The following is a 13,436-nucleotide window of genomic DNA, read 5'->3' on the forward strand; positions in this document are numbered from 1 at the left end:
GGGGTCCCAGAGAGTCAGATGCGACTGAGCGACTGGTGAGTGAAAGATTCAAAAAGGATTTTTTACTTCTTCCTTAAATTTTACATGAGAAAATTGTGCTCTTCTGCTGTGGGTTAAGTATCTACAGACAGATGGGTGGCTTGACACTTCCTGTACACGACTGTGACCACAAGGTTCTATGGCCTCCGGGAGGGTGTTTGGTAGCAACCAGGAGCCTGTTTACAGATGGTGCTCGTAATTCATTTTATGAGCAGCCTCCATCCACATGTTGGTTTATTTCCTTAAAACTCTTTCTTGATCATTCAAACATGTCTCCATCAATTAAGCAAAAAAAAAAAGTTTTTAAGGAAAAAAAAGTAAATACAAGTACAGATACGTTTGCTTTTTTCTTGATAACACACATCCATCACTCGCTCAGTCATGTCCGACTCTCTGCGATCCCATGGACGGTAGCCCTCCAGGCTCCTCCATCCATGGGATTCTCCAGGCAAGAATACTGCAGTGGGTTGCTATTTGGTAACGGGCAGGTATTTAAATGACACACATGTATATGTTTATACATACAGAAATTCCCAGAAGGAATTACAATCGAGGTCACGATTCTTAAACACTACATATAAGCTCAAGGGACAATGAACACCAAAGACGTTATTTGATCACAGCTTTTGAGAAAGCAGACAACTGCTGGCCAGATTTCTCTTGTCACAGACCATTGTAAAGTAGGATTTTCATATCAATGTCAAAGTCATGGTGACTAAGGATACTCTGGTTTCAAATCACACTGGGAGTTTTTATTCCATGTGGAATTGAGCAGGATTGCAACCTTTTCATCTTGAGGTTGCAGGCTTGTGCCGTCTTTATTTCAGTTCACATCTCTTTCACTTTTTTTTCTCTTTCTGTCACTTCAGTTGGCATATCGTTGCAAACAGTCATTTAGAGAAAAGACACTTGCTTGGGCACCTTCCTTTGCTTTTCCACCCTTCTGTTCTGTTGATCATTTTTAACCATTGTTTTCTTCTTGCAATAGTGTATCGAGAGCTTGGGGTTTCACTACTAGCAGTATGTTCTCATCATTAAGTCGAAAGTGGATCTTGAAGTTCAAATGTTTGACTGAAGAAGGCAGTTACAGTAAAAATTGATAATTTTGAAGTTGACTTTGCACTAACTTAGATAATTAAAATATATGCTTTAGTAGATACTATGTATGCGTGTTAGTTGCTGAGTCGTGTCCGACTCTTTGTGACTCCATGGACTGTAGCCCACCAGGCTCCTGTGTCCATGGGATTCTCCAGGCAGGAACACTGGAGTGAGTTGCGTGCCCTTCTCCAGGGGATCTTGACATCCCAGTGATCAAACCCGGGTCTCCTGCATTGCAAACAAATTCTGTACCACTAATAGAAGCCATGGGCTTCTTCAGTGCATGTCCCCTTCTGGGGTTTGATTACTACGTAGGGAAGAAGTGATTCATTCATCTCAGTGGTTAAATCTGTAGTGTCATAGGTACATATGGAAGCATACCCATACATACAAGCTCATTCCAACGTCTGCATCATTTCTATGAGTAGAAAATGTAGCAACATCGACTATTATCCTTAACCATCTTAACTGTTGTTTTAGTCGCTCAGTCTTGTCCAACTCTTTGCAATGCTAGGCTTCCCTGTCCTTCCGCACCTCCCAGAGTTTGCTCAGACTCATGTCCGTTGAGTCCATGATGCCATCTGACCATCTTAACCGAGGTATTCCTAATTCAAGAAAGGGCCATGCGATGGATTCCCATCCCAACTAGGGAAAGTCACTCACGTCTTTTGGCCGAGTCTCGGTTAATCAGTGTGATTTTTTTTTTTTTCCCCTTACTTGGCTCTTTCTTGCAGACATCCATGATCAGAACAGCAAGAAGCCGGTGATGGTGTACATCCACGGTGGGTCCTATATGGAGGGCACGGGCAACATGATCGACGGCAGCATCCTGGCCAGCTACGGCAACGTCATCGTCATCACGATTAACTACCGGCTGGGGATCCTAGGTGAGTGAGCGCCTGCTGACCACGCGTGAGTTCTGCTTCTTGTTCTGTGGGGGTTCCTTGCTTCCACGAATGTTACTGCAGTTCCTAGGAATCTCTGCTACAAACCTCACTTAATGCTCCAAGAGGCATCTGTTCCATCACTTTCACGGCGCACCGTCGGTCGGTCCGTCGGTTTTCTTTTTTATCACGCTAAAGATGCATCTGTTGCGTAACTTTCACATTTCCTTTTTGGTTCGTTTCTGTTACTTTTCATATTTTCATCCAGAGACTTCATTCCCTTGGACCGTCCTCAACCGTGAGAAAATTTTGCTTCTTGTTTTGTGGGCTTCGTTGCTTCCACGCATGTTACTCCAACGCCTAGGAATTTTCTGCTACAAACCTCACTTCATGCTACAAGCTACATTCCTTCCCTGACTTTCAGGTAGCACCATCCATTTTCTTTTTTGTTTCATTTTCACATTTTAATCCAATGGTTTCTTTTCCTTGAACCCTCCTCCAACAGATTCAGCCTCCTGGGTCATCGAATGAACTTGGGATGTTATGGAAAGTACTTTTCTTTCTCTGGGCTTGGCTAACATAAGCCTGTTGCGTGAACACAGTTGGGTGCTGTCTGATAAAGCGTTTGGTAACAGGTGATAACTCGATAAAGTGGACAATGGGCCATATACATGCGCTTTTGTGGTTTTGTGGCTGTGTTGATCATGAGTTGGAAACGCTTTTACTTACTCTCTAGGATACTGTGTATCTAGTGGATCTTGAAGACGAGAGGCGGTACGTGGTCACATGACTTGCATTCTCGTGTGATGAAATACTCTTATTTGAATTTTGCAACTTGCTGATATTTAATTTTGTGTAAATTTTACAATTGACTATGAGAAGACCTTGGCTAAGAGCGTAGGAATTCAAGAGCAGCAATCTGTTGTTTTGGTATTATATTCATTTTCACGAACAGTATGGTTGCGAAAAAAATAGCATTTTGATGGCAATGTTTTGAGGCTTATTTGCTGTGGTTTTTCCTGCTGTTCGTCAGTTCATGAAGAATATGCATGGTCTATGTAAGCGCATTTATTTTCTAGGCAAAAATGCACTGAGGGGGCTTCCCTGGTGGTCTAGTGGTTGAGACTCTGAGCTTCCACTGCAGGGGGTACGTGTTCAATCCATGGTCAGGGAACTAAGATTCTGCAAGCCTAGTAGCAAGGCAGAGGGAAAAAGATGCACTGAGATGGTGCAGAAAATTGAATTTGTAACAGTGTGGCTGTGATCTCTTTAGATCTGTGTGTTATAGGATGTTTATGGTAAAAAAAAAAAAAAATCTGGACTCAAGGAATTGCGTCAAACAAGAAAACATTTCTTCCAGATACACAGGTATCACCAAGAATATTTTATTTTCAACTTGATGTTTGAATTTTGTTGTGAGCATTTCGTTTCATTCACCAGTAAAACACTGACGTATAGAAGACCCCAGGGAAGTGGGACAGTTGTTGAAGTGACTTTCTAATTGAAACATGCAAGATGTCTGCACACTTGTACCTTTGGGAACAGCCATAGAGTACTTGAAATTTCAGGTTTTCAAAAGGGAAACAGTGACAGACATTACTTATTTATCTTATTGTCTTGGACTCCAAAATCTCTGCAGATGGTGACTGCAGCCATGAAATTAAGAGACACATGCTCTTTGGAAGAAAAACTGACCAACCTAGTCAGCATATTAAAAAGCAGAGACATTACTTTGCTGACAAAGGTCCGTGTAGTCAAAGCTATTTAGATTTTTCCAATAGTCAGGTATGGATGTGAGAGTTGGACCATAAAGAAGGCTGGGCACCGAAGGATTGATGCTTTTGAACTGTGGTGTTGGAGAAGACTCTTGAGAGTCCCTTGGACTGCAGGGAGATGCAACCAGTCCATCCTAAAGGAGATCAGTCCTGAATATTCATTGGAAGGACTGATGCTGAAGCTGAAACTCCAATCCTTTGGCCAGCTGATGCGAAGAACTGACTCATTGGCAAAGACCGAGGGCGGGAGGAGAAGGGGGCGACAGAGGAGGAGATGGTAGACAGCATCACTCAGCGTCTAGAGCCTTCTCGTTTCGTGATCTTTATTTCCTTTTCTTTTCTCACGCTGGTGCTCCGAGCCAAATCTTTGTCATTTCCGTTCGTTTCGAAGACTGTGGATCGCATGCCCCTCTGAGTATTTTCTTGTTTGTTTGCTTCAGAATCCTCTGGGGAGTTGCCTTGGCTACTGGTGTTTGAGACAGGAAGTGGTGTTCCGTGATCCCTCACAAAAGGTCCATTCTCAGGACGAGGTGGGCAGAGGAAGCCAGGGACCACCACGTGACCCCTGGCAGCGCTTTCAAAGAGCGCAGTGTGGGGGTCTGTATGGAGCATCACCAGCTCCCGTTGGCGCTTTCTGATCGGGGCCGTGGTTTTGGGCAAGCTCTCGCTTTGCAGGAATAGCAAAACATTTCCTCGCCTGAACGCCGTGGCGCTGATGTGACTTAAAAGGTTAGATTTCAAGAGAAATCGACGCCTGTCCCCCCTCTAACGCCCAGCTGGTATTAAGCGGCTTTACGCGGTGATCTCTTATCTGTTTGGCCCGTTTTTTGAATCTGGAACAATTCTGTGGGAATTACACATACCTTCTTTTCTTTTTCTTCCTTTTTTTAAAAAGAAAGGAAAAAAGCTTCCGATTCTAACTTTCCTCATCTGAACCGTTTTAAGTTTACCTTCTGCTGCTGAGAGTTAGAAGAAACAAATCTTGGGGAGGGCAGCACAGAAGCTGCAAGAGTCACGGCGAGGAAATGAAAGAAGCAATTTAGCATCCCCGAGACAGTCTATTTACATTCCGCGAATGAGTTCGTGTGAAGCCCAACACCACAGACCCCCTTTTATCTGAAGGTGTGAACGTGTGCCAACTTGGCCGATTGTACAGGGCGATAGATTTCGTTCAAGCGTGACTCGGTCAATCTTTCTCAGACATCTTGCGTGGACTGCTGTCCTCTTGCAAACCAGGAGGTGGTCGTTTAACTTCTTTGCTTGCAGGGAAAATTGCTATTATCGTTGTGTGAAAATATTTCAAACTGTTGGCATGCAGATATTTATTTTTTTTAATGAGTCAATGAAATGGCACAGCATCCGCTGTGACGATCATGTGTATTAGAGCTTTTCATAGGAGTAGACATTTATTTTACCAAAACATAGAAATCATCTTTTTTCTTCAAAAAGTTGTACATGCCGAAATGCTGTTTTTCTGCCTAAGGAATGGAAAAGCATTGTTTGAGATGATTACTGCTTTTTTTTATTTTTTACAGAGTAACAAATTCTGTTTTCCTATCCTCAAAGAGAAGTTTTGAAAAATGAATGATGGTCAGAAAGAAAACAGGACACTGGCATGGAATAAAAATGCAGTGGGACCTTCTCTCCACTTGCTGTCTGTCCTGTTACATTGAGAAAAGTCAGCTAACATTTCCTGAATCTCTGTAAAAGGTGGTTCTGTTCTTTCCCTTGCGAGGTGATTGTGCACACCAGTTGACCGTCCAGTGGCTTTGTGCTTGCGAGGTTTGATAGCCCAGGACTTGCTGCTGTTGCTCAGCTGCTCAGCTGACTCTCTGCCACCCCATGGACTGCAGCACGCCGGGCTTCCTTGTCCTTCACCATCTCCCGGAATTTGGTCAAACTCATGTCCACTGAGTCAGTGATGGTAGTGACCGTTAAGCCCAGTTACGGAAAAATTTCCAGTGTTATTAATAGCCTTGGACATCTTATTAACGTCACTGTTGAGTCACTGGGAGGTGGGGAAAAACTAGCCAAAAATGTAATGTTGTAGTATCTATCCAATACCACCTAAATTTCCATTTATCATTCTTTCGAAAAACAAGGATAAAGCACTTGTAATAGGAGGTCAATGAGATTATCCCCACATTTGCTTTTCAGACAAGGAATATTTTCTTTCATCAGGACTGCCTAAGGCAAACCTTGCTTAGCTAGTGAGCACCTAATTTATTGTCTAATCTAGGACTCTTTGGGAAGTGTTAATATTGCTGCTGGGCTTTCAGTGTGGTTTTGTATTCCTGAGAGCGGGTCCTTGATTGCTGATACAGTTTCCTTAAAATCTCTATTGACGGGCCACTGTGACACGTCTTCGTAATATGATGTGTGCCCCCAGCCATGATGTTTGAAAAAGAAAGGCTCTTGTTGCAGTAGATCCAAGGCTTTGTCCACCCATCCAGTGTCTAACCTCTGAAGCCCACTTAATTGTACTCTTCCTGTCTTTGACCCACGCGTGGCATTAAGACCACTGACCTAATGAACGACTTCATCAGACTTCTCGCCTGACGAGTATGTTACAGTCTGATGAAATGTCACCCATACCGTTCTATATAACTGCCTTTTTTCAAGGATTCCCAGAACATCAGAAACACATGCTCACTTTTCATGCACACACAAGCAAATTTCCATCTGGGCAACTCAGTGGCTCCCTTCTATTAAAACATTCCGGCTCTTTCTCTGCTGAAAAACGTCAGTTTTCTATTTAGCTGGTATGTACATTTCTTTTTCACTTAAGAGTTGAAGATGCCATCTACTGTTTGGTACTTTGACCATTTCCCCCCCTATAAATCTTTATTCTCTATTTGACTTTATCTTTTCCTACAGATTTTCTTTTGGATTTCTCATGGAAGTCATTTTCCCATCAGGTCAAAAGTTTGTGTGTGTGTGTGCATGCCCACGCACACTCTGTTGCTAAGTCATGTCCAACTCTTTGCAATCCCATGGATTGTAGCCCTCCAGGCTCCTCTGTCCGTGGAATTTTTCAGGAAAGAATAACTGGACTGGGGAGAAAAAAAAAGAGAATACTGGAGTAGGTTGCCACTTGTTACTCCAGGGGATCTTCCTCACCCAGTGATCTCTTTACCCCAGTGATCCTCTTGTCTCTCCTGCATTAGCAGATGAATTCTTTATCCCTACTGCCACCTGGGAAGCCCCCAAAACTTCATCAACATATCCATAAAGGAAAAAAAAAAAAAACACCATCTCTCCCTTGTGGCATCTTCATGCTTCCCTCCCAAGCCCATTCTCTTGTCTCACCTATCAGGTTCACTCTGGTTAGATTTCCACCTTGAAAAACTTGCCTTCTCATCCTCCAGAGAGAACGTCTTCACTAGTCAGTGATGGGAGAAGCTACATGGATAGAGGAAATATGAGGTATTGCCCTGAGGGGAAAGAAAAGCAAATGTGAAGAAGTACAGGAGGTCTGAGAAAATTGGGTGTGTCCAGACACTTTATGTAGGACCGCTCACAACTCCCGATGCTGGGAAAGACTGAAGGCAGGAGGAGAAGAGGGCAGCAGAGGATGAGATGGCTGAATGGCATCACCGACTCGATGGACATGAGTTTGAGCAAGCTCCTGGAGTTGGTGATGCACAGGGAGGTGTGGCATGCTGCAGTCCATGGGGTCGAAAAGAGTCGGACATGACTGAGAGACTGAACCTCGAAGCCAAATGGGGGTGGAAGGAGCCAGTGGAAGCCCTTAGAGTAAGACCCTCCATGGTGGGTGTGCGTGGGGGTGATTGGCCAGCCTGCAAACAGGCTTCCAGCCTCTGTGTCTCCAGTGATCATTGATGTTGTTCTAGAGGGAGTGGGGATGGAGGAAGGTATATCCATTAGAGTCAAGATGACATAGTTATATAGGACGGACACCCTGCAGCGGGGAAGAAGGTCAAGCTTCCTTGGTCTAGTCAGAGTGCTCAGTCACTCAGTTGACTTTGACTCGTCATCACTGCATGTGCTGTAGACCACCAGGCTCCTCTGTCCCTGGGATTTCCCAGGCAAGAATACTGGAAAGAAAGGGGAAGTGTTAGTCGCTCGGTCGTGTCCCATTCCTTGTGACCCCCGTGGACTGTAGCCTACCAGGCTTCTCTGTCCACGGGATTCTACAGGTAAGGATACTAGAGAGGTTTTCCATGCCCTCCTCCAAGGGATCTTCCCCACCCAGGGATCGAACCCACGTCTCTTTTGTCTCCTGCCTTGGCAGGTGGGTTCTTTACACTGCTCTGTCAAGCTTTCCGTGATCCAAAAGTTTTGCAATAGAGGAAAAAAACAAGATGCTTATCCCTCCCCTCTGCTAAACAGAAGGTCTTTCGTCATCTTCATCAGTAGCTCTGTGTACATTTAATACTCGCTGGGAAACTGTCAATCTGGTCTCTATTGTTGCTGGTGTGTTGGTAAGTACCAGGACCTTGGACAAAAAAGTCAGGTTTCATGTCTCTGATCATTGACTTAGGTTTTCCTCTTCTGCCTCCTGGTGGATGAAAATGCCCATTGCATTTGTTGATTTGTCCCGCACATAAGGAGGAGGTTAGGTTGACAGTGAATGCTCTATTTCTGGGATTTTAGAAGCGCATGAGGAGGGTAGATAGGGAAACCATTATGGTGGGATAAAGAACCATAGTGGTCATGAGATAGATGTCACTTCAGTTCAGTCTCTCAGGCATGTCTGACTCTTTGCGACCCCATGGACTGCAGCATCCCAGGCCTCCTCCCTGTCCGTCACCAACTCCCAGAGCATTCTCAAGCTCATGTCCATCGAGTCAGTGATGCCACAGAGAAAAGTAATACTCTGCAGCAGATAAAGGCACTGAGGGGTGGCAATGAATTTGACGGGTGATGAGAAGCTACAATAGAAAAGATTTTTTTGTTCGATCTCAAATGCACAAAATTATTGATTATCTTATGATAGAGAATTTCCTCCAACTCTTGAATGATTCAGAATTTCTTCAAAGAAGTTGCCTTGTTATTTTTTCATGCATAGTCTCTTTTGGAAATCACAGTGTTCAGACATGTTTGACAGAAGAGTCTATTCTAAAAGCACATGTTGGGACTTCCCTGGCTGTCCATTGGTTTGGAATCCACCTTCTGATGCAGGAGACACAGGTTTGATCCCTGGTCCAGGAACTAAGATCCTACATGCCCCAGGGCACCTGAACCCTCGAATGCCTCAACAAAAGATCCCACATTCTGCAACTAAGACTCGACTCAGCCAAAAATAAATATATAAATGCATTAATTATTTTAAACAGCACATGTATGTGCTTAGTCGCTCAGTCATGTCCAACTCTTTGCAACCCCATGGACTGCAGCCCTCCAGGCTCCTCTGTCCATGGGAATTCTCCAGACAAGAATGCTGCAGTGGGTTGCCATGCCCTCCTCCAAGGGATCTTCACAGCCCCGGGAATGAACCCAGGTCTCCCACATTACAAGCATATTCTTTACCATCTAAGCCACCGGGGGAGTCCATACGTTGCAGTTAACTGATTTGAGGCTGTCACATGAACTTTTCGGAGAAGGCAATGGCACCCCACTCCAGTACTCTTGCCTGGAAAATCCCATGGATGGAGGAGCCTGGTGGGCTGCAGTCCATGGGGTCGCTAAGAGTCTGACACGACTGAGCGACTTCACTTTCACTTTTCACTTTCATGCATTGGAGAAGTTGAAATGGCAACCCACTCCAGTGTTCTTGCCTGGAGAATCCCAGGGACGGGGGAGCCTGGTGGGCTGCCGTCTATGGGGTCGCACAGAGTCGGACACGACTGAAGCGACTTAGCAGCAGCAGCAGTAGCAGCATGAACTTTTGCTAATGATCACCCAGGGCATCCGATAAACAGTGCTCTTTCTTGGATGTTTTCTTGGACGTTTGCCTCGCACACAGAGTCTGTGATGATGACTCATTCTAAAAGAAAGAATCCAGTTTCTCTGCCTTCTGCCCTTTCTTCCTTTGGCTTTGCACACAGCAAAAGAGGGGCTGATCGATTTTCCTTCATTAAAGGGTGGTTTCTATCTTCATGGGGATAAACACACACAAACATCATTCTAAATGAAACACGTGAGACTTCGCTCGTGGTCCAGTGTTTAAGACTCTGTGCTCCCACCATGCAGCAGAAGGTCCCCAATTTAGTTTCCTCATTAAGGAACTAAGATTCTGTACGCTGCACAGCCAAAAAAAATTTTTAAAAATAATATGCTTTGAGTCATGACTTTAAAAAAAAATGGAAAGGAAAGAAAGGTGTGACTGGTATTTGAGTTGGGAAGAAGACGGTGTAGTGTGATTAAAAAAAAAAAACAAAAAACTAGTGAGTTCCGAGGAGTAGTGTTGAATTTGAGAGCCTCCAACATTTGCTTGATTGGGGTGAGCCTGAAATTCAGTTTCAGGCAATGATTCCTGAAATGATTTTTAACTAACACTGGTAAGAGACATACCTGGTTTTTTCCTGCATACCTTTTCTTCCTCTCTCACATGTAGTTAAAGAATTAGTCCTTAGTCCTAAGTCAGATCACTGAAAAAAGTCTCTAAAAGGCAATTGGAGTGTGAACTTGAAAGACCCTTGGGGCTGAAACGCTCCAAGACTGTACACATTCTGGCCTGCAGACCATGTTTCTTTCTCTTTTTCCCTCTCTGGACTTTCCATCATGGTCTTTATGAAAATAAATCCTTGGGTACACAAGGATCAGAGAGAATATGTTTTTCTGGTTTTGGATGTGTACCGTTTTAAAGTCTTTATGGAATTCTGTTACAGTATTGCTTCTGTTTTATACTCTGCTTATTTGGCCCCAAGGCATCTTAGCTTACTGGGATCTTCACTCCTTGACCAGGGGATTGAACTCTCACCCCCTGCAGTGAAAAGTGAAGTCTTAACCTCTGGACGACCGGGACGTCCTCAAAGAGAATATTTTAAGGGTTAAAATGTAACCCAGAAATGGCAGATATGCTATGCATTTAACAATGTAAATCATATTTAAAAAAAAAAATTTCAATCCATCAGTTCGGTTCAATTTAGTTGCTCAGTCATGTCCGACTCTCTGCGACTCCATGAATCGCAGCACGCCAGCACCCCCGTCCATCACTGGTTATTGTTTTTTTTTACAGCATTATAGAGAAATCAAAGGCTGTGCTTTCAAAGAGTATGCAGACATGCACTCACATAGAAAACTAATATGAAAGTGTGACTTGAAGAGGTACTCCAAATTGCCAATCATCAGAGAAATGCAAATCAAAACTATAATGAGGTATCTGTTCACACCAGTCAGCGTGGCTATCATTAAAAAGTTTACAAATAGCAAACGCTATAGAGGGTGCAGAGGAAAGGGAAGCCTCCTGCACTGTTGGTGGGAATATAACTTGGCAAAGCCACTGCGGAACATGACATGGAGATGCCCCAAAAAACCAGAAACAGAATTGCCATGCAATCTAGCAATCCCATTCCTGGGTACATACACAAACAAAACTCATTTAAAAAGATACAAGGACCCCTTATGTTCATAGAAGTACTGTTAACAGTAGCTAAGATATGGACACAATGGAAATGTCTGATGAACAGATACAGATGAGTCGATAAAGAAGATATGGTGCATATATACGATATAATAGAATAACTGACAGCTGTAGAAAAGCAGGAAGCAATTCCATTTGCAGCAACATGGATCAACCAACTGAGAGATCGTAATGGGAAGTGAAGTAAGTCAGAAAGAGAAAGACGAATACCATTTGAAATCACTTCTAAGTGGACTCTGCAACACAAACGATTTTACCTACAAGACAGAAGTACATTCACAGCCGTTGAGAACATCCTTGTGGTTGCCTAGGACTCAGGGGGCAGAAGGATTAGAAATTTGGGATGAACAGATTCAAGCTGTTGCATATAGAATAGGTAAACTGCCAGGTCCGACTGCTTTGTACAGGGAGCTAAAACCTCAATCATGTTTTTTAAAATAAGATTCCGTAGTAACATATGGATTGGATTAAGTCCCATCTGAGGAGCTGGGCAGCTTTTCCTTTGATTTAAAAATAATAATAATAGTTCTTTGAAAGAAGGGTGTGAGTCTCAGCATAAAAGCTCAAAAGCATTTTGGAATGTTAAATGCATCCCTTTGACGTAACAGACATTGGACACGGATGACCTGAGGTCTTCGTGCAAGTACATCATTTGGAACACTCTTTATGCCATTAATTGGGGTCACAGGCATTGGTTTTTATTGCATTCAGTACAGTGGCTTTTATTCTAGGTTCTGATATCATGGGGAAAAAATCCAGGTCTTGGGCAGTGGGTTTGTCATAGGGAGGTAGGTAGGATATACACACATGTTATAAAGATACACGTTTCAGTACAGACAGAGGTATGAGATAACCTCACTAAGAGACACCACCGATTCTGGAAGTGAAGTGAAAGTTAGCTGCTCAGTCGTGTCTGACTCTTTGCAATCCCATGGACTGTAACCCATTAGACTCCTCCGTCCATGGGATTTTCCAGACAAGAACACTGGGGTGGGTCGCCATTGCCTTCTCCAGGGGATCTTCCCGACCCAGAGATCGAACCCAGGTCTGCTGCGCTTCAGGCAGACTCTTTACCAACTGAGCCACCAGGGAAGCCCTAAGCATAGACAGAGGTATGAGACGACATCACAGCAAGACACCACCAGTTCTACCGAAGAGAACTAACATTTGTATCGGAGCTGCAGAAGGGATTTTGGAATAAGGAAACGTTTCCCGTTTGAATTGAGAAATGCTTTCTGTCACTCAGAGTGGTCGTTGTGTCTTTAATAAAACATCCCAGGGATGGTTTAGATAACTCAGTTGTGAGTTTTTTCTTAGCCATCTGGCAGATAGAGTCAATAAAATAGGAAAGATAGATACTAGATAGATAGGTGATAGATAGGTAGACAGGTTGGTAGGTAGGTAGAGACATACATAGTTAAAGATGCATAGATAAATACAGATAGAAAACATAGAAAGGACAGATGGTAGCTAGATAGATGGTGGACAGGTAGGTAGATAGGTAGACATATAGATATAGTAAGAGATTAAAAATAAAGAGATAGGTGTATATGTTACATATAGAGATAGTTATATGTATACAGTATATAGACAGATACAGAGAGATGGTTCAGTTCAGATCATTTCACTTCAGTTCAGTTGCTCAGTTGTGTCCAGCTCTCTGCGACCCCATGGACTGCCTCCATGGGCATGCCAGGCCTCCCTGTCCATCACCAACTCCTGGAGTTGACTCAAACTCAGGTCCACTGAGTCGGTGATGCCATCCAACCATCTTATCCTCTGTCTTCCCTTTCTACTCCTGCCTTCCATCTGTCCCGACATCAGGTTTTTTTCCAATGAGTCAGCTCTTCGCATCAGGTGGCCAAAGGATTGGAGTTTCAGCTTCAGCATCAGTCCTTCCAATGAACATTCAGGACTGATTTCCCTTAGGATGGCCTGGTTGGATCTCCTTGTAGTCCAAGGGACTCTCAAGAGTCTTCTCCAACACCACAGTTCAAAAGCATCAATTCTTCGAAGAACTAAAGAGCCTCTTGATGAAAGTGAAAGAGGAGAGTGGAAAAAGCTGGCTTAAAACTCAACATTCAGAAAATT

The 13,436-nt window shown here is 43.7% G+C and overlaps 1 protein-coding gene across 1 annotated transcript in view; it reads left to right on the forward strand.

Annotated features, from left to right (window-relative positions):
- Positions 1-1,876: 1,876 nt before the first annotated feature.
- LOC104984381 (neuroligin-4, X-linked) overlaps positions 1,877-13,436 on the forward strand; it is a 153,123-nt gene continuing 141,563 nt past the window's right edge. The window contains exon 1 of the mRNA XM_010834069.1: positions 1,877-2,024. Within this exon, the coding sequence (XP_010832371.1) occupies positions 1,904-2,024 (121 nt within the window). The 5' untranslated portion in view covers positions 1,877-1,903. The remainder of the gene's footprint in view (positions 2,025-13,436) is intronic.

Source organism: Bison bison, unplaced genomic scaffold (genome assembly GCF_000754665.1).
Source record: "Bison bison bison isolate TAMUID 2011002044 unplaced genomic scaffold, Bison_UMD1.0 scf7180017863998, whole genome shotgun sequence".
NCBI classification, from domain to species: Eukaryota; Metazoa; Chordata; class Mammalia; order Artiodactyla; family Bovidae; genus Bison; species Bison bison.